Source organism: Caloenas nicobarica, chromosome 19, assembly GCF_036013445.1.
Source record: "Caloenas nicobarica isolate bCalNic1 chromosome 19, bCalNic1.hap1, whole genome shotgun sequence".
Classification (NCBI taxonomy): Eukaryota; Metazoa; Chordata; class Aves; order Columbiformes; family Columbidae; genus Caloenas; species Caloenas nicobarica.
Genome location: NC_088263.1, coordinates 10,958,968 through 10,985,242, shown reverse-complemented (window position 1 = coordinate 10,985,242; position 26,275 = coordinate 10,958,968). Strand labels below are relative to the sequence as shown.

General features: G+C 51.5%; 1 protein-coding gene across 4 annotated transcripts in view; it reads left to right on the top strand.

Moving 5' to 3' along the window:
- NR6A1 (nuclear receptor subfamily 6 group A member 1) overlaps nt 1-25,909 on the top strand; it is a 73,183-nt gene extending 47,274 nt beyond the window's left edge. For 2 of the 4 annotated variants that reach the window (XM_065648672.1, XM_065648670.1), the window contains 8 exons: nt 7,875-8,105; nt 10,267-10,322; nt 12,261-12,418; nt 13,259-13,486; nt 13,960-14,214; nt 17,106-17,227; nt 19,352-19,504; nt 20,116-25,909. In XM_065648672.1, the coding sequence (XP_065504744.1) occupies nt 7,875-8,105; nt 10,267-10,322; nt 12,261-12,418; nt 13,259-13,486; nt 13,960-14,214; nt 17,106-17,227; nt 19,352-19,504; nt 20,116-20,204 (1,292 nt within the window). In that variant the 3' untranslated portion in view covers nt 20,205-25,909. Of the gene's footprint in view, nt 1-1,365; nt 1,467-7,874; nt 8,106-10,266; nt 10,323-12,260; nt 12,419-13,258; nt 13,487-13,959; nt 14,215-17,105; nt 17,228-19,351; nt 19,505-20,115 lie in introns of those variants that run through there. The other 2 variants (XM_065648673.1, XM_065648671.1) reach the window with 2 other exon arrangements.
- Nucleotides 25,910-26,275: the final 366 nt, after the last annotated feature.

Here is a 26,275-nt window from a genome sequence, read left to right as displayed (position 1 = left end):
CTCAACTCTGCTCTGGCGTGCACGGGGGTGTTATTTGCATTGCTGGATGTCACCAGAAAGCAATAAAATTTCAGGCTTGGGATCGAGTGAAATATGACCTCTTTTGTTGCCTCTGTGCCTTGTTTATTTTAAGTCAACCATTTCTCAGAGCGTGGTTGAGCCCTGCCGTCCTCAGGATGAGGAACAGAGGCAGATCTGGCTTTTGAACGGGGTCGGTGTAGACATCTGGAGCACAGGCTGAACCGGGCATTAGCGGGAACGTTTTTGGCCATTCCCTTCAGTGCCCTGTTGTGGAGAGCCTGGGGCTGGGCTTGGCCAAACCCAGCTGAGCCCTGGGACAGGGTATCGGGCATCCCATGTTTGCAGCATACAGGAACCGCACAGCATCCAATGCTGAGTTCATCCCCAGAGGAGGATGAAGGAGCAGAACAACTTCATGAAAGCGGTGACTGCTGCAGAAGAACACGTGGCTGTGTCTGACAGAGCTCACCGTTACCAGGGCTGCCACGGTGGTCCCTGTTTTGAGGCAGGCAGATCAGTTATGGGTTTTTTATTATGAAAGTTTGTGCTGCCACCCAGTTTCGAGGCAGAGATGATCTGCCTCAGGAGGACAGGCAGCATGGACTTTTTCATATGAGAGGGAGAAATTGGGAAAAGATGAAACACCAAATATATCATGTAGTGTTTTTCATCATAGTGCTGATTTTCTTGTTGGAGCTATGGCCGGTGTGATTTTAACTCCATTCTAGCAATAGTGCTGCTGAAACTGTTTCCATTAGGAGGTGAACGCCAGCTCACTGACCAGCCAGTGTTGGTCATACTGTTAAGTTTGATCGTTTGCCTGACCTTTGCGCTTGTCCATCACCAGCTGCCCGTGCAGCAGCCCTACCCCGGCCATCGTCTCTCGGCACACGCTCGGTCCTTGGGCCACCGCTCGGTTCGGGTCCCTGTCCCCACGCTGGTGTGTGCGGTGCGGGCAGCTCTGCCCGCCGTGTGCTGCTGCCTGTTTGCTTGGCCGCAAAGCAGGACTCGGTCATTAAAATGAAACATGAGGTTTTGGCCAATAGTCGTTACCAGCTTGAAGAAATCCTTTTCAAACCACAAAGGCCTGTTTTTTTCTTGCCGTGCGTTAACCCCGTCCCTCAGCAGCCGGTTGTCTCGGCCGTGCGAGGAGCTCGGGGGAAAAACGCGGGCGGGCTGTGGCCGCGCTGCAGGGCCGAGCGCCGGCGCCCGGGGAGGCGCCCGGGGGACCCGGGCGGGGCGGCCCCTTGGCGCGGGGCGGGCGGCGGGGCCGGGGCGGGCTGCCCGGGTGACATCACGGCTCGTTAGCATAGGGCCGGCCCCGGGCCGCGGCGATGGCCGAGCCGGGCTGCCCGCGCCGCTGGCCCCGCTCCCCGCCGGGCCCGGCCATGAGGCGGCCCTGAGCGCGGCCGGGGGGATGAAGCGGGACTCGACCTGCATGGAAGGTGAGCGGGGGTGCGGCGGGCGCGGGGCCGTCCCCCGCGGCCGCTCCGGGGCTGCCCCGTCCCAGCGCCCGGGGGCTGCGGGGCCCGGGGCCAGGTTCGGGTTCCGCAGCGGGGCTGCGGTAGCGAAACAGCTGTAAAGGCTTTTTCCTGTTCTTTCTTTCCACGGCGGCTCCGGGCTGCTGGCCGTGCCTCGCAGCCTTCAGCTGCGCACCGGATTATGCAATTAAAAAAAAAAAGGTATTAGTTTGTTTTGTGGCTTAATTTGTTTATATTTTAAACTTCCTAATCCCATTGACCATCTGGTAGAGCTTTTTTTAGTATTGTTAATTATCGGTAGTATCAGGGTCATGTAGGCACTTGATAACGTAGCTCCATCTCTCCTGAGAGTAAGACTAGTCCACAGATATTTTACAGCTTTTTTTTTTCCCTTTTTTTTTTCCCTGTGATTGAGGACAGTGGCAAAGCTTTTCTTCAGAGTAAGGACGAAATATTTAGGGAAAGCACACTGCATGTTTGTGTAACACACGTTTTGAAAAGTCATTATTTTTAGCCGTGCCCAGGCCCTGCCTCCTTGTAGGCAGGGACTTCTGGGGCTTCTTGTTGTTGTTGTTGTTTTAATCGTAGATTTTCTTAATTCTGCATCATTCTCAGTCGTTGCACATCTAGGCAACTTAAATAGGTCCAACAGAATTATTTTTAGGCAGGCAAGTCAGCTTTTAATCTTACTGCTTTGGAACGTACCCATTTTTAAAAAGAGCCTAAACCAGGTTTTAATTTGGAGCGTATGGCCGTGCTGGAGCAAGGGCAGGGAACCGTGCAAAAAGCTGCTTCTTCAATTGGGTTAGAGAAAGCTGATCACCTGGGAGAGCGACCGGCAAGCGAGAGCTGATGTGCGAACTGTGGCCGTGGGACGGCGCTGGGGGAGCAGCTGCAGCTGCCCCTGGGCCGCCGGGGGCACATTTGGGGGCCGGGGCTTTTGTTCCAAACTCTTTGTGCTGCAGGGAAGGATCCGGCCCTGTCCTGCCTGTCCGCACAATGGGGCGGGCGGCGGGCCCTGCGGGACGGGGTGCGGGGTCCCAGCCCGCCGGGAGAGGCGGCATTTACAGAGGAGGTTTTGATATGCAAATGGTGATCGGTCCCAGCCCGCGGAAGGGAAGGGTGATGGGTTTCATCAGCTGCACGCTCTTGATTTATACCCACACGAAAAAAAAGCAGCCGATGATTTCTGGTTTTGTTTGTTTGTTTTCGTGAGGGTTTTCTTCTTACTGAGCTCTTCTCTGGCAGGAATAAAATCAGTGTGGAATAAGACCGTGAGTTTTCTATTGAATTATTGGGAAGAGAGACCAAAGCTGAGATGCACTGGCCTGTCTCCTCTTTTCAATACTCTGTTGGTGCTTTTCAAACTGCAGCCACACTCTGTGTCTCTGTCACTACAACATCTTTTTACAGTACAGAGAATAAGGTTGCAGGCAACCTCTTTCTTCCCCCCCCCCTTTTTTTTAAAGGACTTGAGGAGGCTTGTGCATTTAAATTAACCTTTATCCCAGCTGGGCACACAAATGTTTTTGTTTTAGTTCACAGAGGGTTAATTCTATTCGGGCTCACACTATGGCCGGCCTGATCCGGGGCAGCACAATCTGCTCTTTGAGCCTGGCCTGGCCAGGCAGGACTCTGGTGCCTTCCCCGCGTCCAGCGAGGGGCTGGGACCCCCATCTGCGGGTGCAGGGGGAGCGGGACACCCCGGTACATTGTGCCCATGGGCTCGGCTGCTGCTGTCCTGGGGAGAAGCCGCCCAACGGAAAATTTAATCCATGTGTTCATCGATTATAAGTTAGAGAAAAGGCCCTGAAGCAAACGCGCCTGGTTTTGGGGGTGGGCTTGTTTGGACAATGCAGCACTCTGTGGGGAGAGGGGGACGACCCCAGTTCTTTGGACTGAATTTAACAAGATGTTTCACTTGAAACTAAAAATTGACTATGAAAAAAGTTAGGAAAGATAAGGGGGAAAAGAAGACATTTGCTTGTGTTTGCGGCATCATCAGAGGAGAGCGAGATTTTGTTAGGGTTAAAGTAACATACGCGTGTTCCCTCCCCAAACAGCTGGGATTGAGCAGACTGAGATTTAAACAGCTAAAGGTACCGTGGGCCATGTTGTGATAGGGTGAGTTAATCACGAAGCAAATAAATGATACACAGTTGAAAAGATGTTGAATATATCAATGAATTGCAGTGCTGAGTGTCATCTGTAATCTTTTTTTAGCTGTATAAGGTTTTCTTAGCTGAAAAATCTCATTCTGTTGTTCGAATGGGAAGTTTTGCAAGCTGCAGCTTTCCATGTCCTCCCTCTCGCTTTTCAGCAGGACCGAGTCCCAGCACTGTCTGCTCGGGGTGGGTTGTGCCTTCGCTTTTGGCCTCGCTTTAGGAAATAAAGTCTTTGTTTCTGCTCCATTATAAAGCACAGCAGTTACAACCACGCAAGCTGCCTGTGGGGCACTCGGCCTTATTTCCAGGGCAGGTCTCAGGCAGGGAGCTGCGGGTGCTGTGCCGGAGGGATGGGTGCGATCACTGGAGGGATAGGTGCCGTCCTCCTCCTCCTCCTCCTCGCAGCAGGGAGACGAAGGCAGCATCCTCGGGAGCTGCACCGCGTCTCCTCTGGCACCCGCCCGGCGTTCGGCAGCGGTGCAGGTGGAGCCTCACTGAAGGCTGGACCTGTGTCCCGGTACTTTAATTTATTTGCCTTGTATTTTATATGCTCGTTCTTGTGCTTTAGTGTTTTCTGTACGTGTCTTTGCTGTGTGCTTCAGCAGGATTCAAAGACATTTCCTTTTGGAAATTCGTAGGAATTTTATTTTAAAAATTATCAAGACTACTCATTTTGTGGAGGGGAAAAGCAGGTCTTAAAAAATAAGTGTATTGCTTGTACCGTTTGCCTTATAAAACATAGACAAGTAGAGATTTCTTCACTTTCTCACATCATCTTCTGTGACTCTTGTGTAACATCATAATATTCTTGGAGAATTTACATTGTATTAAAATGTGGTATGAAACCTACCATGACCTTTGAAAACAATACATCCTTTAATGTGGCTTTGGGGAGGGGTTAGTGAGGGAGTAGCCATAAAAATCTTCAGGGTTCAAGATGAGGTTGAGATTTTTGTGAGTGCTTTTGTCGTAGCAGCAACTGTTTGATTTAGTGGCCCCTGCTACAATGGGCTGTGAGAACAAAGCCAGAATATCCCGAGTATGAGTTCGTCAAATGTGAGACCCATCAGGAAAATTGAGGTGGGGGGAGCTTTCTCAGCTCGCTCTCTCTGAAATAAAACATGTGCAAGGTATTTGAAAAAACTTACCAACTGCTTCGTTTCTTAACCTACGTCGTCGTGTGTGGCTTTTGAAACCAGAGGAATTGGTGAGATGAGGTAACAGAGCCAGGGAGGGGGGAGGCTACTTGCTTTAAAAGTGTTATACTTTGTGTTTTGATATTCTAGTGAAATGTCAAGGTTAAGGGAGTTCAGAGCACCCCCAGTGTAAAACTGCTTGAAATGTGCCCGTGTTTGACCATTTCTGCAGAGTTCGCTGGTTCTGCCCCGGCGGTCCCTGCGTTCGCCTACACAAGGCGCTTGCATTAAGTAGGGTGAAAAATAGCAGAGGTCAGGATCCGGCAAACCCGCAGGGAGAGCCTTGGGCCTGGACATGGGGCCTGCACGACGTTTTTAAACCCCTGAAACTCTTAAGACTTTGTGTAGGTAATTACTTTTCATCTACTGATTTTTGTTCGAGCGGCAGTTCACGGGGTGTGTGGGCACTTCTCTCTCTTGTCCTGGAAGGTCCATGTCTTTGTTCACGGTGTGTGCCGCTGGTCTGTGGTGGATTTTAATCTGGAAGTGCACCCAGTGAACAGTTTGTGCAGAGAGGCATGTGCGGCGATTGTGGCCATGGGGCCGTTCGCACCCCCTCGCCGTTGCCCTGCTCGCGGGAGATGGGGACGCGAGGGAAGGGTTCTGACTCCTCCTCTCTTTAATCGTCCCGGCCTCCCATGTTCACCAGGCGACGGCCCTATTCTTCCCACAACAAAAAAGCAGCGCCTGGAAATGAGGCTCATTTCCATCCTGGGCTGCCGGGGTGAGGAGGGAGCCCCGGACGCCGGCCCCGGGACGCTGCCGCCGGCCCCGCGTCCCCTCTGCCTCTCGCCGGGCGTGCGAGCCGCTGGTTTCGGGGCTCCGTGTGCCGGGGCGAGCGCGGCCGCCGCTGCTGACCCCGGGATCCCCCGCGATCTATGGCGCTGCTGGTGGGAGCAGGGGGAGGGCCGGGAGTTAAGCTGGGGCTGAGCTAAGCCTTGCAGATAGAGGACTCTTCTGTCGCAGGCTAATCCCCTGACTCCCTCCCCACGTTTATCAGATCGCTGAAGGTAGAGATTATGCAATTGGTGACTACAAAGTCATGTTTAGCTGCCTCCCTTCGGCGAGATGCTCTGATAGCCCTGCTCCTGATCTGTGCCAGCATTCCTTTGGGGCTGTGTTAAGCACATACCTGAGGTCGTCTGTCCTGTAAAACTGGGAAATGTTTTAGTGAGGTGATGACACCACATATGTTTCTGTAGTTAAAGGTTACGTTTCCTTCATTCATCTCTTTATTTTAAGGTTTTATAACAATGGCAGTGAAACTCGCATAAAAGCGCAAATTTGCCTGCTGTGCATTAGCGAAACTTTTAAAGATTAAGATAGATTGTTTATGGTTTTTACTGGGTTTAAACTGCGGAGGAAGCTGCCCATGAATAAGAGCAGCTGGTTTAGATTTTTACTTGACTTGTGTAACTGAAATTTGGTTTCATTTCCGATGCATTTGGCTCGTTTATTTCTATTGGGTTCACATGCTCTCCAGTAGTAAGAAGCTACACACTGGTTTGTCGGGTTGCTTGGGCTTTATCAAGACTGGAGAGGACTTCACTGTGACTTCCACGTCCTGCTGCTCCAGAAGTCCTGCAGGTAAACCCAGCTTTATCTGGGAGAAGTCCCTGGTCAAAGCTAAGTGAGGAAAGCCAGGCCTGGCGTTGTTGTGCTGAAGTGAGTTTGAACCAGTTCATCCTCACAAGCCAGCGCTGTGCCGAGGTTGGGGCTTTTCAAGGCCCGCATGGTTTCACAGAACCGCTGCTCCCAGCATTGTGCTGGCTTCTTCCTCCCTCCCTGCTCTGGCCAGGCTCTCTTTTTTAGAGTAATCATGTCAGGTGGTTTCTCTGTTTTGAATCTGCCCATTGGAGATGGCATGGTTGCACCTTCAAGCCAAGAAATACCAGAAGTAATGTTCTAACCAACACCCTAGGAAATGCATGACAGTGAAAACCAGAAGTGTGGTTCCTGGAGTCCTGTTGCTCCAAACCAAAGCCATGTCCTTTCTGTTCCTCGGTGCCTCCGCTGTCCTTGGCCAGGGTGAGCTAGTCCTGCGGATTTGTGTGTACCCCTGAACGCACTTGAACAGTGGCCATCCTCAAAGTGCAGCTCTGTTTGCAACATCGGGATGTTAATGGGTTAAACCCCTGGGGCGGGGAAGGCAGATTGGCCTGGCGTGGGAGGGGTTAAGCTGTTTGGCCGTGCTAAACATCTGCTGCAGGAAAAGCTGCTGGTGCAACTTGCTGGTATTACTTCCAGTGTAGCTGAGTTGTGATGTGAAGCAAGGGTTAGGCCTCCCTCTGCAGATGCAAGATAACGAGGGTCCGTCTGGGTTGTTCACTACCTGGGTCTCTTCAGCCATCGTTCGCTTTTCCTTTCCCTTTGATATCCGTGTCTGTGGGGATCCCTGCCCACTCCGGGGATCCCTGCTGATCCCTGGCCGCTGCAGAGATCCCTCGCTGCTCACAGGTTCTCACTGAGCTGTGCATCATCCCTGCTCGGCCTCAGAGGCAACGTTAGAGTCTTAAGGTACTGAAGTCAATGTGACAGCTCCTGTTGCTGGGAGTCCTTCAATTTACATTTTTAGCCATCCAAAGGTCTGGAAAAGGAACAGGAAAATCACATCATTGTGGCTTAACTGTACCATCATTTCTGTAATAATAACATAATTCACTGGGGTCTGGGTGGTGACTTGTGCCTCGAGGCTTTTCCTGGCGCTGCAGGAGGAAGCAAGGAGGTGAGTGGGTCCCTCTGCCTGCCCCGGGAATACGTGAGGTGGGACGGTATTTCACGTTCGTTGGTGTCTGCCAGGCGCCGTTTCTGTACCTGCAGCCCCTGGTCTGTGCAGTTGGCGTAGGGCGCGTCAGACCCTTCTTCCCCTCCAGGTTTGTGCCGCGCTCTGCTCTGCAGACGTCTGTCCGGGCAGGCACGGGCACCGAGACTTTCCCAGTCCCCACAGGAGAGTTTCTGATCGCTCGGTGAGGACGTTTGGTTGACCACAAGCCTTTCCTCTTCTCCTCCAGATGAGCGGGTGGATCAGCGAACCTGCCTAATCTGCGGGGACAGAGCGACGGGGCTGCACTATGGGATCATCTCCTGCGAGGGCTGCAAGGGCTTCTTCAAACGCAGCATCTGCAACAAGCGGGTTTACAGATGCAGTCGGGACAAGAACTGCGTCATGTCACGCAAACAGCGCAACAGATGCCAGTACTGCCGCCTGCTCAAATGCCTCCAGATGGGGATGAACCGGAAAGGTAAAGAGAAGCGGGATTTTCACTGGTGGAGGAACAGGCTGGGGCCAGTGTCAGCAGCGCAGGTGCCCCTTGCTCAGCTGCCATTTCCTATTGCAATTCTGCCCCTAAAATTCTTGACAAGAAAAAGTGAAACTTCAGCACATTTATACATGGATGAAAAGTTCTTCCTGAACTACTTCGTTGTTGTATTGGAGGGAGAACCTGTATGAATTGAAAGCACATGTAAATATTTGGAGAACTGCTTGCCGTGATGCCTTTTTTCAGGAAAAATAACAGTTTGCCCTTCCTGACAGATCTGTCCTTGCATCCTGACTTGTTAAACTCTGGAAATGTTGCCACCCATTACAAGCAGAGATTTCTTGGTGTAATGGCAGCCAGGAGCCTGAGCAGCAGCAGATGCTGCTGTGGCACAGGGGCTGCTCGGGGGGATGGCGGGAGGGACCCTTTCCTGCCGCCAAACCCAGGTGTCATCTCATGGTTTTTAAATGCAGCTATCGATGCCTTTAGCATCATCATTCATGTGAAAGCCGCCTGTCAAAAGCACTAAAACTTCCATAAATTTCTTGCAATCCACCAGGATCTTCCTTAGAAAATGCATCTGGGGCTGAGCCGGGAAGCTTATCTGCGGGCAGCTTTGGTTAGGAATTGGCTTGGGGAGCCGGACTGGCTGGAGAAGGCCGGCGTGTTCTGCTCACCTCTTCACCCGCGCAGTGGGGCCGCGGGCGGGCAGAGGCGCCGGGAGCTGCTCGGTGCCTGGGGCGGGTTTGTCACAGGGGCGCAGGGACATTTGCTGAGCTCCCACCGGCGCCGTGCGCTTGGGGCAGCAGCACCGGGAGCCCCCCCGGGGCGTGGAGCTGCCCCCCCCCGGCGTGGAGCTGCCCCCCGGTGTGGAGCTGCCCCCCGGTGTGGAGCTGCCCCCCGGCGTGGAGCTGCCCCCCGGTGCCCGCCCGCCCCCCCGCGGGCCCCGCCCGGTGCCGGCAGCGCGCGCTCCGGTGGCGGCGGACGCGGCTCAGGCGCGGGGGCGCAGCGCCCCCTGGCGGCCCCGCTGCCCGGCCCGGTGCGCGGTTCCTCCGGTGCGCGGTTCCTCCGGTGCGCGGTTCCTCCGGTGCGCGGTTCCTCCGCGCCGCGGTGCCGCACGGTGCGGGCTGAGCTGCCCCCGCCCCGGGCCGGTGCCGCGCAGGGGTTCGCGCCGCTGGCCGAGCCGGTTCCGTTCCCGGGCAGCCGCGGTTCCCGGGCAGGTGTGTGCAGCTCGGCCGCGCTGCGGCTGCCGGGGCTGCACCCACCGGGGCTGCACCCGCCTGCGTGACCCTGAGCGGGGCGCAGCGCTGGGACAGACGGGATGGCTTTTACTGAGGATATCTAAAGTCGAGCAGCGGTGTGGCTTTTCTGCTACAGAATTGTTTTTCCCTTCAATTTTGTGCTGTTTTCTGCTCCGGGAGGGCCCGTGCAGCCCCGGGTGCCGGCAGCGTGAGGCCAGCGGCAGCAGCAAGGTCACTGCACAGCTGGGATGAGGCTCCTGCCAAGTCTGGCCAGGTTGCGGTGGGAAAGAGATTGGGACCTGATAAAGGGGGACCCGGCCCGGGAGGGGAGGGAGCAGCGGAGCCCTCGAACGCTGTTGTCTTCTGCAGGGAAAAGCAGGGGGAAGAGGAAGGTGGAGAATCAGCCTTAAAAGGATGATCTCCTTAATTGGACTTCACTGAAGCTCCCTGGCAGTTGTTTAAAGAGCCTTAAAAGTGCAGCTGCTGTATTGAGAAACTGGGCTGCTCTTCTGAAATGAAACTGCATAGCCCAGTCTAGTAACTTGAATTTTAAATCACAGGTGGCTTTCCATGCGCCACCTCCCAAATTGTCCTGGAACTCATGGTGATAAAGGATGGCTATTGTCGGTCACTCAAGAATCACACGAAGAAATCAAACTCCCTGAGTAATGCTGGCAGCCCCGTGGGTGTGTTTATGCCCTTTGGGTGAGGATCGTGCTGTGTGCTCCGTGAGCTCTCCACTGCCCTGGGAAGCGCTGGAGGTTTCTGTGTAAACAGCTTTCATGAACAAAATGGATATTTTCAGATGTAAAGATTTTTTTAAAAATATCATATACCTTCTTATGGCTTTCTGGCATACTGAACAGTCGTGTTCCTCACCGAGGCCGGTTGTTTTCTTTCAGCAATCAGAGAGGATGGCATGCCGGGAGGCAGAAACAAAAGCATTGGACCTGTCCAGGTGAGCATGGCTGCCTGTCCGCGGTTCCCTTCAGCTGCCGCGGCCTCGGCCGTGGCCTTGGCACACACACCGGGGGCGGTGGGCTCGGGCCGCGGCCACAGCTCGTCGTGGGGTGGGGGTGAGACCAGTTTGGCGGAGCCTTTCTCAGCCCTGCTGAGCCTTTCTCAGCTCCCGTGGGCACAGCAGGGCTTTGGCTCTCCGCAGTGTTAGGGATACACCTCATGAACAGGAGATGTGTAAATAAAGCTCAGCACTTGCTGGTCCCCGAGGGGACACGGTGCAGTCCCGGGGTACCCGTGTGACACCGGGCTCTGGCTGTCACAGTGCTCTGTCCTTTCTGAGCCGCACAAGGACGTCTGTCCCTCCACAGCTCCCAGTAAATCTCACGGGCTGCCGGCTGCAATTCCTTCAGTCGTTGCAAGTGGGGCACCCAGTAAATGTCTCGCTGATTGATGGTGCAGCTTGTCTGGAGATGTCTTGTAAAGCGCGAGGTAATTCAGCACAGCAGCTTGTACCGCGCGCCTGAGAAATGATGGCCATTTCCAGCTCGCTTCTGGAAAAGCGGTCTTTTAGAAGTTTACTATTTATTTTAATAAAACAGAAACAACACTGAAGGCATTTTCTGTGACTCCGTGCCCATGAGGACACTGCTCACCCCAGTGCAAAAGCCAAGGGTGAGAAGCCCAGCAGCAGGTGCTCTGCAGGGTCCTCCAGAGCAAACCGAGGAGCAGGCGACAGCGAGCCAGGGCAGCCGTGCCGTGGTCAGCACCAGAGAGCCTGGCTCAGATCAGAAAGACATCTCTTAGTAATGACAGGACATTTTGTGCTGTTTGCAGACATCGTATTTATAACAGCATTAGTTACTGATTCTCAAAGCTTGTGTGAGTCTATCAAGGAAGAGCAAACATTTAATTTCTGGCCAGGTAACATTTTTTTGCTGCCTCTCTGAGCAATGTAGCTGTAGTAAACCAGCACCTTTGCTGGCTTAATGGGCCCTGGCTCATCTGAGACTTGTCTTGGACCATCGGTTACGCCAACAGCTCCATTTCCTGGAGTGAGAATATTCAGCTGTTGCACTCTTCAGATTCTGTACCTGGGGGAGCCTACCATGTTTTTCTGACCATTTTGCAAGACTGGAATAAACCATCTAAACAATGTTTAGCCCTTGAAAATGATGTTCAGAGTTCACTGCACTTTCTTGCAGCACATGAACTCAAGGTCTGTCTGGTTTTTGTGCCAGCCTCACTAAGGGACATGCACAGAATCAAAGAAAAAAAAGCCCAGAGATTGTCATGTTGCATTTTCCCCACTACTGATGCAACATTTCTCCAGGAGCATACCCAGCTCTTTCTTGAAACTTTTATACTTCAGTGAACTCCATTTCTTCTATTTTTTTGGTCCATTTTAGCTTCCTGTGTATTACTGACTAATAATTGTTTTAAGTATTAGGTGTTTGATTACGTTTTCCTGACTGAATTTATATATGTCACCTCGCCTCTCTCAATTGCTTTATCAAACCAGAGCCTACCCCACCCTCCGTTTGCCTTTTCTTCAGCCGAGTACTGAGTGATGTTCCCAATGAACTGGCCTCAGTTACTCCCAGGTTTTTCACTGCGTGACAGTGGCTGATTTATGGCTCATCGCTGTATGTATTTGACATCGTCTTTTCATGTGTCCATTCCTGCCTACTGTGTTGTCGTCACTTGAATTGTACTGCAGGCACTGGAGGTCACCGCGATTAGCTGTAAATAGAATTTCTTGTGGATGTTGGTAAATGTAAAGGGAAGATGTGAGATGTGCAGGAATGGCAAAGCCTTTCTCCTGCTGCGGGTGGTTCCAGCTCTGGACATTGCTGCACGGCCAAGGTGTTCACGTACAGAGGTTCTGCCTTATTTCTGTTCTCAGCTGAAGTAACCGTAGCGGTCCTGTATTTGACAGATATCAGAGGAAGAGATTGAGAGAATTATGTCTGGGCAAGAATTTGAGGGAGAGGCAAACATGTCATGGAGCAACAACGGTGACAGTGACCATAGTTCCCCTGGAAATGGAGTTTCTGAGAGCAACCAGCCTTCACCTGTCTCCACTCCGTCTTCAAGGTGGGAATGACCCCTGGCAGAATTTTGTATTACAGCAATCTTGACCGTCTTTCCCTGGGTTGGTACTGTGTAGGAAAAACACCCTGTGAGTGCATCTTTTTGTGAACTGAGCATGCTGCAGAGACCTGCAGCTTCAGAGTGTTTTAACAAAGACAGTCACTGGCTTGAAAAGCGGTGAACTGCGAGGTGGAATGCTTGTGAGCAAACGAAAAAGAAGGCCATGTTGAGTTCAAGTTATATTTAAAATATGTATCTTGTATTGATATTTTTTTCTGCTGGTCATGGGAACTTGATTACCTTTCACTGCTCGTTCTGCATAAGCTCTTTTTCTGCACTGTGCTCAGATTTTGTAACCAAATGTCCCCATTTAGGTTACTAATTGATGGTGTTACGTTAAAGTCTGTTGCAGCCTTTGATTGTAAACACGGCGAAAATCTCAGACTTGCATTCCATCTGCTTTCAGTTGTCTTTTAAGCTGGGTGATATTTGTGTTCACTGGCTGTGTAAGTACTTAATTTACAGTCCCGAGTTCTGGCCCTCTGAGGAAGCTGGGGTGGAAATACTTTGTGCAGTTAGTTCTGGTTTACTCTCCAAACGGCTGCTCAGCAGCAGCTCCCAGACCTCCATTAAGTGGAACTAGTGCTGAGCCAGGCTCATGAGTGTGAGGCGTCTGGTCTGCACGCTCTCAATTATTTCCAGTGTAGAGTTTAAATACAAAGACATTTTCCATTCTGTTTTTTTCTCCCTATTTTCATTAACATTTCTGATGGAGCTGGGTGCAACGTTTTAATGAATTGGGTGGAATTTTTGGAGTATATTGAAAAGCTTTTCCTTTTCCAGCAGGTCTGTGGAGCTGAACGGATTCGCCGCACTCAGGGATCAGTATATCGGGACCCCGGTGTCCATGCACTATCAGTACCTCCCGCACCTTTTTAGCTATTCTGCGCACTCGGCTCTGGTGCCCCCCCAGACGCGCAGCCTGGACCCCCAGTCGCACAGTCTTATCAATCAGCTGGTGTCAGCGGAGGACGTGGAGCCGCTCGGCACGCCGATGCTCATCGAGGACGGGTGAGTGTGCGCGACGCGAAAGGCTGCCCCGACCTGCTGCCACTGCCTGTCCCCTCGCTCCAGCTCTCCAGGTTCTGCCGCAGGGGCTGCTGGTGGCGAGGGGGATGGCTGGAGGGGTGTTCACGGCCCGATCGGCACGGGGAGCGTGTCTCTGGGAGAAGCTGGCCGGGTGGGTGACCCCGGGGGGCTCCCCTCGCAGCCCCCGGCCGGGTGGGTGACCCCGGGGGGCTCCCCTCGCAGCCCCTGGCCGGGTGGGTGACCCCGGGGGGCTCCCCTCGCAGCCCCCGGCCGGGTGGGTGACCCCGGGGGGCTCCCCTCGCAGCCCCCACTGTCAGGTGACACTGGGCAGCAGCACGTCGGGCACTTGAACACGAATTCTCATGGCATTTGCCTTGCTTTTCAAGTGCCTTGTCAGATGATGTCATTCAATGTTGTTAATTGTTTTTATGCCTTCGTATTAACTGTGCCTGCAGGTACAAAGTGACTCAGGCAGAGCTGTTTGCGTTGTTGTGTCGTCTGGCGGATGAATTGCTTTTCAGGCAGATTGCTTGGATCAAGAAGCTGCCGTTCTTCTGCGAACTCTCCATCAAGGACTATACCTGCCTGCTCAGCTCCACCTGGCAGGAGCTGATCCTGCTCTCCTCGCTGACTGTGTACAGCAAGCAGATCTTTGGTGACCTCGCGGACGTCACCTCCAAGTACTCTCCCTCTGACGACGAGCTGCACAGGTGAGATGTTAGTGGGACCTGGGGACAGAGGAGCTGTCGGGAGGATGGCGGTCGGGTGCGTGTTTCTGGCCTGTAACCAACCAACCACCTTCCTGCGATGGGTCACTTCACCTGCTGTTGGTTTCCTTTTCTGTTTTTTAGGGGATGGTTGTTGCAGGCTTAGAAAGTGCACCATGGGTTAGTCAGTGGTGAATCAAAAGTGCGTTCTGCAGGGGCGGGTGCGCAGTGCTGTGTGGTGCTGTAGCGACGCTGTCGGCCTCCAGCACAGCCCTGCAAACCGCCCTTTTTATAGGGAGAGTAAAACTAACCAGCACTTCGGGTAACCCTGAGATACAGAATGGAAGGTCTTATTTAAAAAACTTTGGGGCAGTGGAAAGGTTGTTCACAAAGCTGGTTGTCTGTATTATCAAAGTGCTTATTATTAATTGCTATTTCATTGTTTTGATTACATAAATTTGAAGATGTTGCAACTTAGCTCTTGTTTTTTCCATAGTACGTGCTATCTGATGCTCTGAGGAGCCTGCCTTTCATTTATCATTTTGGTCAGAGTGTTGTTTTTTGGTTTTGGTGTTTTGTTTTGTAGTCTTGGTGCCTCCTTTTGGTAGCAGACTCACAGTCTCACAATATTACAGCAGAATAGGTAGGATTTACAGAAACTGCTGCCCGTGCTCCCTTTTGACATCTGCCTTTGCTGGGCTTGGCGATTTTTGCAAAAGTCACTGGGGATCCAAGTGTCTGAGCAGAGATCTAAAATTCTGCTGTGGTCCTCAGCCATCGCGGTGTCTAACGGTTCCTTGAGGTGCCTTTGTGCATCTGTTTTGACAAGCGGAGGAGCTGGGTGCTGGATGGACCCAGGTGTCTCATTTCCTGGGGCAGGTTCCTCCACGGCGCCGTTCTGCCCGGCCATTCATCCTGCATCTGGTGCTGCTCCTGCGAGGAACGGTGAGGGTCATAGAAAACCACAATAACACTTGTTCCTGCATTCAGCCATCCTTTTGTTCCTGCTATCCTGGTCAGAGCCTCAAAAGAGAAGTGTTTGTTTCATTTTGGGTTTGCGATAAATACAAGCGAGAGGTAAGAAAACAAGACAAAGGAGGAATCCTCGCCCTTCAGAAGCCGGCAATTCAGAGCTGGTCGCCTCGAAAGTCCTTCAGAGAAGATCTGTGCACATGGATGAAAACAGGTGTTCTTGGGAGCAGAATGTTTCTGTGGTCTCTTCTGACTTTGCTTTTTAAACGTCATTAATTGTCATTAGTAAGGTGGGGAAATGCACACCAACAAAGCCGTTGGGCAGGAGGCTGCAGGGCGGGGGTCTGGGGGGCGTCCCTGGGCAGCCCGGCCCAGCAGCAGCGGCTGCTCCCTGCGATCAGCTCCCCCCGTGCTCCTGGAAAAGCTGCTCCCTTCAGGTTTGGAGGTGTCCTCCAAGAGCCCCTGTTCCCTCAGAGAGCTCTGGCGTTGATCAGCAGTCATTGCAAACTGAAGCTCCTTAGGTCTCACAGCCGTGACCGTGTGGCACTCTGGGGTTAATTTCTGTTCTTATTTTGCGAAATGACGGGAGCAATGCTAACGCTTGGGTAGGTGAGGAATGAAGGCACAGGATGAGCTCCCCAGCCCCTGTGCTTTAATCACTTCTAACAACAGGCTCAATGTTCTGTTTGCTAGATCAAATGTTTTCTTTTGTTGTGCTGTTTTTCTGGAGATGAATATGAAATGAATAGATTCCTGACCTCCCCCAGCACTCCTGATAGCGCTTCCCTTCCCCCTCCTCCCGGCCGATCGCGATAACTCCCAGCCAGAAACTTGCCTGGTGTAAACTGCGAGGAAGAGTGTGCGGAGGAGTCAGCCCTCGAGAAGAAATAGGGCCGTGAAAAACAGAACAGCTTTGTTTGAAAGGGGGAGGAAAGTATGCACGCAAAAGTAAGACAGTTCAACTGCAGGAATGAGAGAAGAGCTCTCCTGGATTTATGAAGTGATGAGTGGCTAGTAAAAATGTGCATGCTCTAAAAACAATTAAACCCAACAGACGACTGAGTGGTCTTTGTGCTCATTAACTTCTTGAGCTTTGCAATCTTGCACCTGCAAGATTTTTTTTTATGTCAACTTGAGAGCAAAAAAACTCGTACAACTTTAGATTAGCCGACAAGGCTTTCATCACTTACAATATTACTTTCTTGAAGAAGTGACCTGCAGTTCAGATAGCTTGTTTCCACTTCTCTGAGGTCGAACTCCACCATGCATTTTACAAGTAACTTTGAAGTAAACAAACACACATGCCAAAATAAGGTGTTATTCAGTGAAAAAGGTTCTATTTTTGTTCTATTCAAAGATGGCTTTCTGGCTGTGCTCTTATTCTTCACGCTGTACAATGCCAGAGCGCAGCTGAAGCTTCCCTAAACACTTCTGTTCCACTTCTGAGCAGTTCTGCAATATGCGGTTTCTTTGAAACCGGGGATGTTGCTGCGAGGTGTGTTCCCGAGGGGCCGCTCTGGGTGCGTGGGACGGTCACGGCAGCTCCGCTCCGCCGGGTGCTGCAGCGCGGCTGCTCCGCGCCGCATGCGGGACGTCGCTCCTGCAGCAGCCGGCACCACCTTCAGCGGGAGAACCTCGTCCTGCACCCGCAGAATCTCCATCAGGCGGCTTCCTGGGAGATTTTGTGCAGACTTGCATCCCCCATGCATCTGTAACAGTCAAGTTTATAACTGAGTCATTTTCCTTCTTCTGCTTTACTTTAATGGTGCCAGCAGACTTCAAGCAGTTTTAATGATGATTTTTTTTTTTTTTTTAATTCTCTTGCGAGATGTTAAAATCTCCAAAGTTATTAAAATAAGCTTCTTGCCTATATTGTACAGACCTCATCTGGTATGCGCTGATGTGTGATCTCTGTCCTCCAGGTTCAGTGAAGAGGGGATGGAGGTGATGGAGCGGTTGATCTACCTCTTTCGCAAGTTTAACCAGTTGAAGGTCAGCAACGAGGAGTACGCGTGTATGAAAGCCATCAACTTCCTAAATCAAGGTGAGGCGATGGAGAGAAGGTGTCCGTCCCACTGGAGAGATTCTCTGAAACAGCCTGAGCAGGTTTTGCTTCCCTGCTGAACAATGGGGGCCCCGAGACCCCCAGGGGCTGGAGCCGAGACCTCTCTTGGGGCGTTCGCTGTCCCGCGGAGGGGACGCTTGTGTACCCACATGGAGAGATCCTGAAGGGAATGAACCCCTCTGCTGAGCTAACTTTTATTGCCTTTAAATGCTGACACCAAGGACAGTCAGGGTGTCGTTTTACATGTGTGCCAACAGTACCGACCCCAGAGTTAGAACAGAGCAGAGAGGCCAGGGAAACCTTCGGCGTAAGATTTGGCTGAGTGATGACCTACCAGTTGCTAACAAACTTTTCATCAGGCAAAAATGTGTCATCTAAAAGTATTATTGCTTTAGGTAAGTGTTTAGGCAGCTAACTAGATGATACTTTAAAACCAGTTAATTTGTGTGACTTTTTTTTTTCTGAAGTAAGCATTGGCTGTTTGCATAACAGCCTTTCAAAGATTCCCAACTAGAAAATGTATTTGCTCATTTTTCTGCTTTAAAGAGTGAATTTGTAAAACCAGTGCTCCCTTTTTTTAGAGCTTTTCTGACTCTTTAAATATTTACTTTCACAGTGTATTCTCAGGTCACCTAGTTAGCTTCCTGCTATTTAGATTCTATGCATCATCCCAGCTCTCTAAAGTGAAAGGTAACTGTGATTTACATGCAGGCAATGAACTCTCCCTGGGAAGGGACTAAATCCCTGGTTGAACCAGCCCGGTAAAGCTGCTGTCCCGTCTCTTGCAAAGCCCATGACATTTCAGAATCCATGCAGAGTAACTCTTCAATGTGTGAGATGCCGGTGGTTTCGCAGCAGCCGCAGCAGGCTGTGGTAGTTTGGAATAGATGGGTTTGTCCTCAGTTGTCCATGTCCCCACTCCGGTTCTTGCCTCTGTCTCCTCTCCTCGAGCCCCTTTCCCCATCGCTGGTTGTGGCCTTGTGGGACATTTCTTCATGTTGTAAATGCTTATTGGATGGTGTTCCACTGTGATTTTGGAAATAAATGTCCCCAAAGCCTTTTGTACCATGAAAGATAGTTGCAGTCTGTACAAGTGTGCTGCGGGCTCTTTCCTCCCCCCGTTTCCAGCGGGAGATAGTGCTGACGCGTCAGTCTGAGCCGGGTGAGGATCCGGTTTGCTTCCCTGGGCAGTTTCCTGACACTGGGTAATGCACTTCTCGAGCTGTCTCCATTGTTTTCCAAAATGTATTTCCATTAACTTCCTGTCTTCTTTTATTTTTAGTTGAAGTTTGCAATTTTTTATGTGAAATACCTGAGAATTATTTTTAAAAGGCAGCTTTTGGGCAGTAGATAAATGGCTCTTCTGTCAGATGGTCTCGGAACGTGGAGCCTGCAGCGAGGGTGCGCAGCGTCCTTGCTGCGCCGGCGGATCCTCCCGGCCCCATCCTGCTGCTGTTGATCACCGCAGTGGGACCTCCTGCCAATTCCATAGCTTGGAAGTGTCTGTTTTCCCTTTGTGTGTGTTGCCTGACATTGGCAAAGCTAAATTTAAAAATAAGAAGTTGACAAGTTTATAAAGCTCGTATGACATAATTCATAAGCAGATAGGGAGAAATATGATGATACCTTGAATTATAGAGTCGAGCGCTTTCCTCAGCCAAGATGATATAGCTAAAATCAACATGTTTCTGTCTGAGGAAGCATTACGCAGAATCTGCTGTGAGGACTAAACCCTGACGTGCAGCTGCTTTACACCAGGCAGGTGCGGATTTGAGGTTGCTGGAGCTGTTATCTCCAAGAGCGTCCCCTGAGCTCTGCAGATGAGCAGCTTAGGACGTGGCTGTTCTCACCCGGCCTTCCGTGGAGGGGAATCCCGCGCCCAGACGCGTGTGAAGACACGTGGCAACGCCGGCACACGGCGAGGGGAACGGGGGTTTGGTGTTTGCCAGCTGGGCACTGGGAGCCAGTCACCAAAGCAGGAACCCAGCTCAGGGCTTTAGCAATCGGTTTGTGTTTCCTGAAGGAATGGCAGTAAGTGCGAGTGCTGCCCTTCTAGGGTGTTTTTGACGTGTTTTTCCTTACGCTGATCATATTCGCTTTCAGACATCAGGGGTCTGAGCAACGCGTCCCAGCTGGAGCAGCTGAACAAGCGGTACTGGTACGTTTGCCAGGACTTTACGGAGTACAAATACCCACACCAGCCAAACCGATTTCCGGATTTAATGATGTGTTTGCCAGAGATACGATATATTGCAGGTAACTTTTCGAGCTCTTTTCCCACTGGGATCACGTGTAAGTTATGACATTTGCTTTTAAAAGTTCTGCATTGTAACCACTGGGTTTCAGCTTGTCTGGACCTCTGAAACCCGCAGGTGAATTTTCACACACAGTCGTGTCACTAATAAGATCCACAAGGTCCAGTGTTACTAAAGCATTGTTCCTGAATGTTATGGCAAAGGGAGATACTTGCCTCCCTGTGTCAAGGCTCTTTTTGCTTCATCCTGCTCCGTTGTAACGATCTAGATAATAATCACGGAGAAGCTCTCGTCATTTACTCATCGAGATCAGCAAGGGAGTCGGAGGAGAGACGGGATTCAGTCTTTCCCAGTTTCTATAAATACCGCTCCATTGTGGAAAAGTCATTTTGATCTGACTTTGGCCATTTATTTTGCTTTTGATTCAGTAAATAATAAATCCTGTTGTGTCCAAATGAATATCAAATGTCTAATGTAGCAGTAGGATGATTAACTGTTTCTCTGAGAGGTTCAAGGTAAAACCATCTCCAGCGTTGCTGGCTTAGGTGTCTCTGAAATCTGATTCAAGAGTGGCTGCTAATTCTGAGGTTTGTTTTGTTTTTTTCTTACCAGGAAAAATGGTGAATGTCCCCCTGGAGCAGCTGCCTCTCCTTTTTAAGGCCGTTCTACATTCCTGCAAGACGAGCGTGAGCAAAGAGTGAGCGCAGCTCGGCCCGGCCGGCGCTGAGCTGGGCAGGGAGCCGGCTCAGCCGGGAGAGGGGCAAACGCCACCAGGCAGGGCATGGCGGGCGGCCCTGCCAGTGTAGCAAGAATCTTTTTTGTTTTTGTTTTTTTACTCTTTTTCCTATATATTTATTTCACGACAGAGTTGAATGTATGATCTTCAACACAATGCACATGGTTCTGTATGAATGCAGCAGATGCATTCTCCAGCGGTTTACAAATGTGAAGATGTTTAGTGTTACAGTGTTTGTTAGGGTTAGTTCTTTTGTATTTGGGGGCTGGGGACTGAGATGACTAAGACTACCTCAAGGAGAAGATGCTGTTCATGCACTGCTCTTTCCATGAATTGTATCCAAAAGCATTTGTCGTAGAGAGCAAACGACCTCACCGCATTGACAGAGCTGTTAGGATCCCAAATGGACAATTTTGGAGAAATGAGTGTTAGAGAAGTGCCAAGCCTTTTTTCTTTAAATATAATAATAACTTTCAAAAGGCAGGGAGTGGAGAAGGAAAAGTCTGTGCAGCCAGTTGGTTTATTTTCCCCGGCAGTTGTTGGGGGCAGGCGGCAGCTCCGGCAGTTTCCCTGCCCCAGCGGCATCGGGGTGCGAGGGGGTCACTGTCCTCGTCCCAACGGGACTGCGGGGGCTCTGCCCCAGCCCCCATGACCAGCCGGCCTCTCGCTGTCCCCACACGCCTTTCCATTCCACTGAAATTGCCTTGCTGAGGTTCACAGCAGGATCCTGATATTACACAAAGGTACTCTTGGTGCTAAAGAACAGCAAGTAATTTCTCATCAGTTCCTTAACATCCGTTTTAGGTTCACAAAAGTAGGGAAAACCTCCTTGGTGAAGAGGCAGGAGTGACCCTTAGTGCATTCCTCCAAGGTGGTGTCTGAGCACTGAGGAGCTGCTGCGCTGCAGCAATCGCAGGCAGCCCGTTCTGGGGACACCTAACGCATCTGTGGTCGGATGTGACCAATGCCACCAGGGACAGGGGACTCCAGTGTCCCCCGGCATGGCTTTCTCTGCTGGACTCGGGGAATGTGCATGGTCCTTGGTCATATCCTGCCAGGACTGTTCTGCTGCTTCTGGAATCCCTGCTTACCAGGAAAAGGTGGTATGAATGCAGCACTTGGTCAATTCTTCTGTCCTGGGTGTTGGAAGTGTTGGATTTTCCATCTTGCAACCTCCACACCCCAGTGCGGCACACAGAACTGGTTTAGTGACAACTGGTTAGTTGTTTGAGTAGCTCTTCAGTGCTGGTGTTTATCTAGACTTGGGTGTTCTCACGAGTAACCTCATGGCTTCCCGCTCGTGGTGGGGAGGTTGGTGAGATGCTCTCGTTCTCATCTCCTTCATTAAGAATTACCATTCGCAGACTCAGTCGCTCTCCTGGGCAGCCGTGTCGCCCTGGCTGAGTTTCCTTCCCCGTGTCCTTAGATATGAATCTGATGTTTATGTAGCAAGAAGGTTCATCAACAAATGTTTGAATGCCGTTTTAATAATAATTGGGGAAACGACTTCTGTTCCTTCAGGGTAGGAGGGAGCAGTTTCTCCCCGTCCCGCTGACGGCTGTGCGGCACGGTGAGTACTGCTCAGAGGAGAAACCCCCTTCCCCAAGGCGTCTTTCCTTCCCCGCTGCGGTGCCCCCGCAGCGAGGGGCGCGTGTCCTGGGGCTGGCGCAGCCCCGCGGCGCCGTCGCCGCCTTTGCCGTCCCGCTTGGGCACCTTCCAGCTCGACGGTTTCTCTTTCCTGAACGTCCACTCGCTGCTCGGTGTGGGTTATTTAATAGGGTGTTACGGGTATCAGCTGCTGGGCCCAGCAGCTCAGCTTGATGAAGCTTCACAATCCAAAGGTGGTTCCGTAAATCTCATTTACTTTCTGACTGTAAAATGAGACAAGCGCGTATTTCTCAGGAAAGCCTTCTGCATACAGCCTATACCTCAAGTGTAAATGGGAAGATTTTAGTGTATCTGTTTGTAAGTTAGAAAGTCTTTCTCAGCTTTTAAGTTTAATTTCCAAATAGCTTGATATGATCTTTTTATTACGGGTTATCTTCTGGCTTGCTGTTTTATACACTCAAGGAATTGTTAAAATTGAATAGGAGTAATTTTATTCTACAGTTACTGAATTATTATGATCTGTTGATGAATAAGAGTTTGTTTTAATTAGTGTACATAAAAGTGGTCATCTTATTGCCAAATACCCAACAAAAATAATCTATTAGATATTCAGTGTTTATCCAAAATAGACTCCCAAGACGAATGCTGTACCAACAACAACAAAAAACCTAAATTCATTTATGATGATGAATGGACAAGAACGTTCTACTTTCTCTTGTATAAAGCAAATTTTACAAAGGTTGATTGACAGCAGCGTCCGTTAACAACCCATTTGTCTAGGGAGTAGAAAAGCCTTCCTGAGCTGACTGTAAGGAAGGACCTGATACAGTGAACCAGAATCCAGCTCGCAGGACAGTCATGCGTAATATCTTCTGCACCAAGTCCTCTAATGACTTGTATTTTTTAAACAGGGTAAAGTGAATGTGTTGCATTGCAAACTCAGGTATTATGAGAAGGTAGGAATGTAGCTAGAGATGTAGAGACGTTAGGTCAGTCACTAGATGTATTTGTGAATTTGGTTTGAAGGACACCCTGGAAAGGTTGGAATTTTTGCTCCATTCTTCACGTTACATTCGGTTTACAGGGACTCATATTTTATTTGTGCTTAATGCTAGTAGGGGGAAGTTCATTATCTTTGGTATCTATCTGCTCTTGCTTATCTGACCTTCTGTCATAGAGGAATCAATCAACAATAATAGTCTTTGGTAGAATTTTCTGCCATGACAAGTCAATTTTTATCCCCGATTTGAAAGATAAATTGGCTGGCTGACCCCCTCCTCTCCTTCATAGCATTTGTGCAGATGTGAAGCTGAAGAGTTACTTTTAATCCAAACAGAGATTTGGGACATAAATTTGAAGAGCTCGGGCTCAGCGGGACGCGGCCGAGGTGTCGCCAGCGCAGCCGCCAGCGGGAGCTGCTGCGGCGGGAGAGCCCAGCTGGGACCCCAGCACCCCAACATGAGCTTTGTGGAAGCGACTGGCTTTTCTTACGCTGCCTTTGGGTCAGGCTTGGATGACTTGTCCGTGTCCTTGTCCTCGGCGTGCCTGGCCTCTCGAGAGGGGCGCCTGGGGTGCTGGGAGGTGCTGGGTACCCGGACATGGGGGGCCCTGGGCACGGCAAGGTTGATGCAGCAGGAGCCAACTCTCCGGCTGTTCTGCGTATGCACGAGCTACTTTCTAACTGCTAATGATGCCAGTGGTGTTGGGCTTTCCCACCTCACGCCTGCTCGCCCGCCGTGCTGAGCAGGGCACTGCTTGCTCTGCAGCATCGGGCCGCAGCTCTGGCTTTTTCTGTAATTCCTAAATCCCGAGCTTTCGCCCTCTCCCGTCACGCAAAGACCAAGGGGGAGGACACGGCGTTTTCCGGGCGATCGGTGCAAACCGGTCAGTCAATTGCCAGCTGCAGGGCAACCGGTGCCGGCGAGCTGCTGCCCCAGTGATACCCAGTCTCCCAGCGCTGTGGTGCTGCCGCGAGCCGAGCCGGCGAGCGAACCGGGCTCCGGGCACTCGGCCGTTCGGCAGGCTGGCTCTCGCTGGCCGAGTTGGCGTCCGTGTCCCCCACGCTGGCACGCCAAGGCCGGAGCTCCTGCTGAGTGCCGCGTTCTGCCCGTCCCCCGCTGCCACGCGCGGCAGGACCCGCCTGCCCTCTGCTCTTCAGGCTCCTGCACAGAACCGCAGCCACCTCGGGTGCGGGGTTTTAAGTCTTGTCCTTCAAACCAACCTTTTTGAAGAGAAAAAAACAAAACAAAACAAAACTTGAATTTCTTTTATCTTTACTACATTTTTAAAAACAAGCAAACAAAAAGATTCTCCTGTGAATGTGCTATTTACCATTCGTTCTTTCTTGGTTTTGATTTGAAGCTATGAAGCTTGGCGTCTGTGAAAATGTTATTTCTGTATTTCTCAGGATAATAAGCGGCAATCATCCCTGCCACATAAAGGGCAGGAGAAAGGGGGAAACTTGGGGAACTAGTTTAAGTATGAAACTAATTTTTAAGTGTAGATGATGTGTAAATGGAGGGTAATACATAGGCTGTGTCAGTATCAAGCTGTGGTGTTTCTCTGGGTTCACAGTGTGTTGTTTGCAATACACGGAAGCTCAGGGATAAGTATTTAAAAAGTGACCCAGAGAAACCCTCGTTTTGATCTTGCAACAGTTGCTTCTTTCACGACTTGCTTGGAGGACCCATCGAAAGCTGAATAAAGCCCCCACATGGAGATTTTGGGGGAGAAGGTTTCGATTTGGCTTGTGGGCAGTTTGCCGGAAGGCCGAGGTGTGTTCTGACGGTCAAGCATCCTCGTTCCCAGTCAGGGCAACTTTCTCACCGCGGGTCGATGAGGCTGCAGACTCGGTCAGGCTGCTTGAGGAGGGCACTGACGTGTGGAACGGGTTCAGTTCCAGGTGCCTGGAGCACCCGGAAGGTCCGGCCCGCAGCGCCAGCGCCGAGCACGGTCAGCGGCTGGCAGGGCTGACACCGCCTCCCCGCAGCCTCACCCGCCAGGGTCTGCAAAGCCGAGTTTAAACCAGCCCTGCAAAAGACTGGTGAGGCCAATCCAGGCAATATCTACCCATTGAAAAAAATAGAAAAGAGCCTCTGTGCAGCTGAGCTCTAACAAGTCTATGAAAGAAGCAATATGGTTTGGTGGAAGAAATGCCCCCAAGGGCAGAAAGAAACAGAAATTGAAACCAGATGACGATCAACCTTAACAAAGCCTTTTGTGATTCGTTGTTTTCTTTCAATTTATAAAATGTCTTGTAATAGTTGATAACATTATTGACTCAATTTCCATAACAAAACTACCTCGTGTGACATCCTGTTTATCATCTCAAAGGGATTGTGTGAAAAACAAAAATACAGCCGGTGTTGTTTGCCCAGGGTGTGTGATGGCGGGAGTTTTGTTTCCCTTCCCGTGGGCTGTGTGTTGGTTCCTGTTTCCCCCGCAGCATTTCAACCTGCGGGTGACGGTTTTGGCTTCACAGCCCCCCTGGATCCCTGGGCAGGCGCTGAACTGTGCCCGCCGTGCTCTCGCCCAGCACCGCTGTGCCGTGGCGGTGTCACCACGGCTGTCCCAAGCTGCTGTTCACAACCTGGGCCCAGCGCGGGTTTGTTGGATGTTTCCAAGGTGGGTTGGTCCCGGTCGTCGGGTCCTTCAGCTGGTATTCCAGGTGATGGTTTCTCCTAGTAAAACACCTCATTTTTCTCACAATCCCTTGTGTAAATCAGGGAAGCAGGATGTTGCCTCGGCATGACACACGGTGAACGTTGGCACGCTCGGAGCCGGGGCTGGGGAGCGTCTGGCCGCTGCCGCCCTCACCCCGCAGCACCCGGGGGGACACGGGTCCTGCGCCTCTCGGGAGCTGCCTTTCCCTCACTACGCTATGACCAAATGAATGTTTCTGCCGGGTCTTGGGCGTGCTGTGGCACAGCCGGTCCCCCTCGCGCGGTGGGACTGGCGCGGGTCCGTGTCAGCCCGACCTGCCCCTGCTCCGCTGCTCTGCTCTGTGACTTGACTACCTGTGGAAATGTGACCAATACGTGTTGAACGCATGTTTAGCGAGTGTTAGCTGTATGAACTAATAAATGTGAATTGTTCTGCACCGCTGGCATCTGCTCTTTGCTTACATGCTCTCCCTCGGTCACCGGGATGACGGAGCCCAGCGCTGGTCTGGGTGGCAGCTGTGGTGCTGCCCAGAATGTCACCGTCCTGCGGCCGGGCTGGAATTGCCTGTGGGTCTGGGGAGGCCTCGGTGCCATTGGTGCTGTGGGGGGCTCGGGTGGGCGCACGAGTGCTGCCCGGGGCAGCCGCAGCGGGGACACGAGCGGAGGCAATGCGAGAGCAAAGGTTCATGTGGTCTCTGGTCCTGGCTGTGGGGTGGCCAGGACACGCAGCGGTTCACGTGGGCCACTGTCCCTGCGGGCTGCAGCA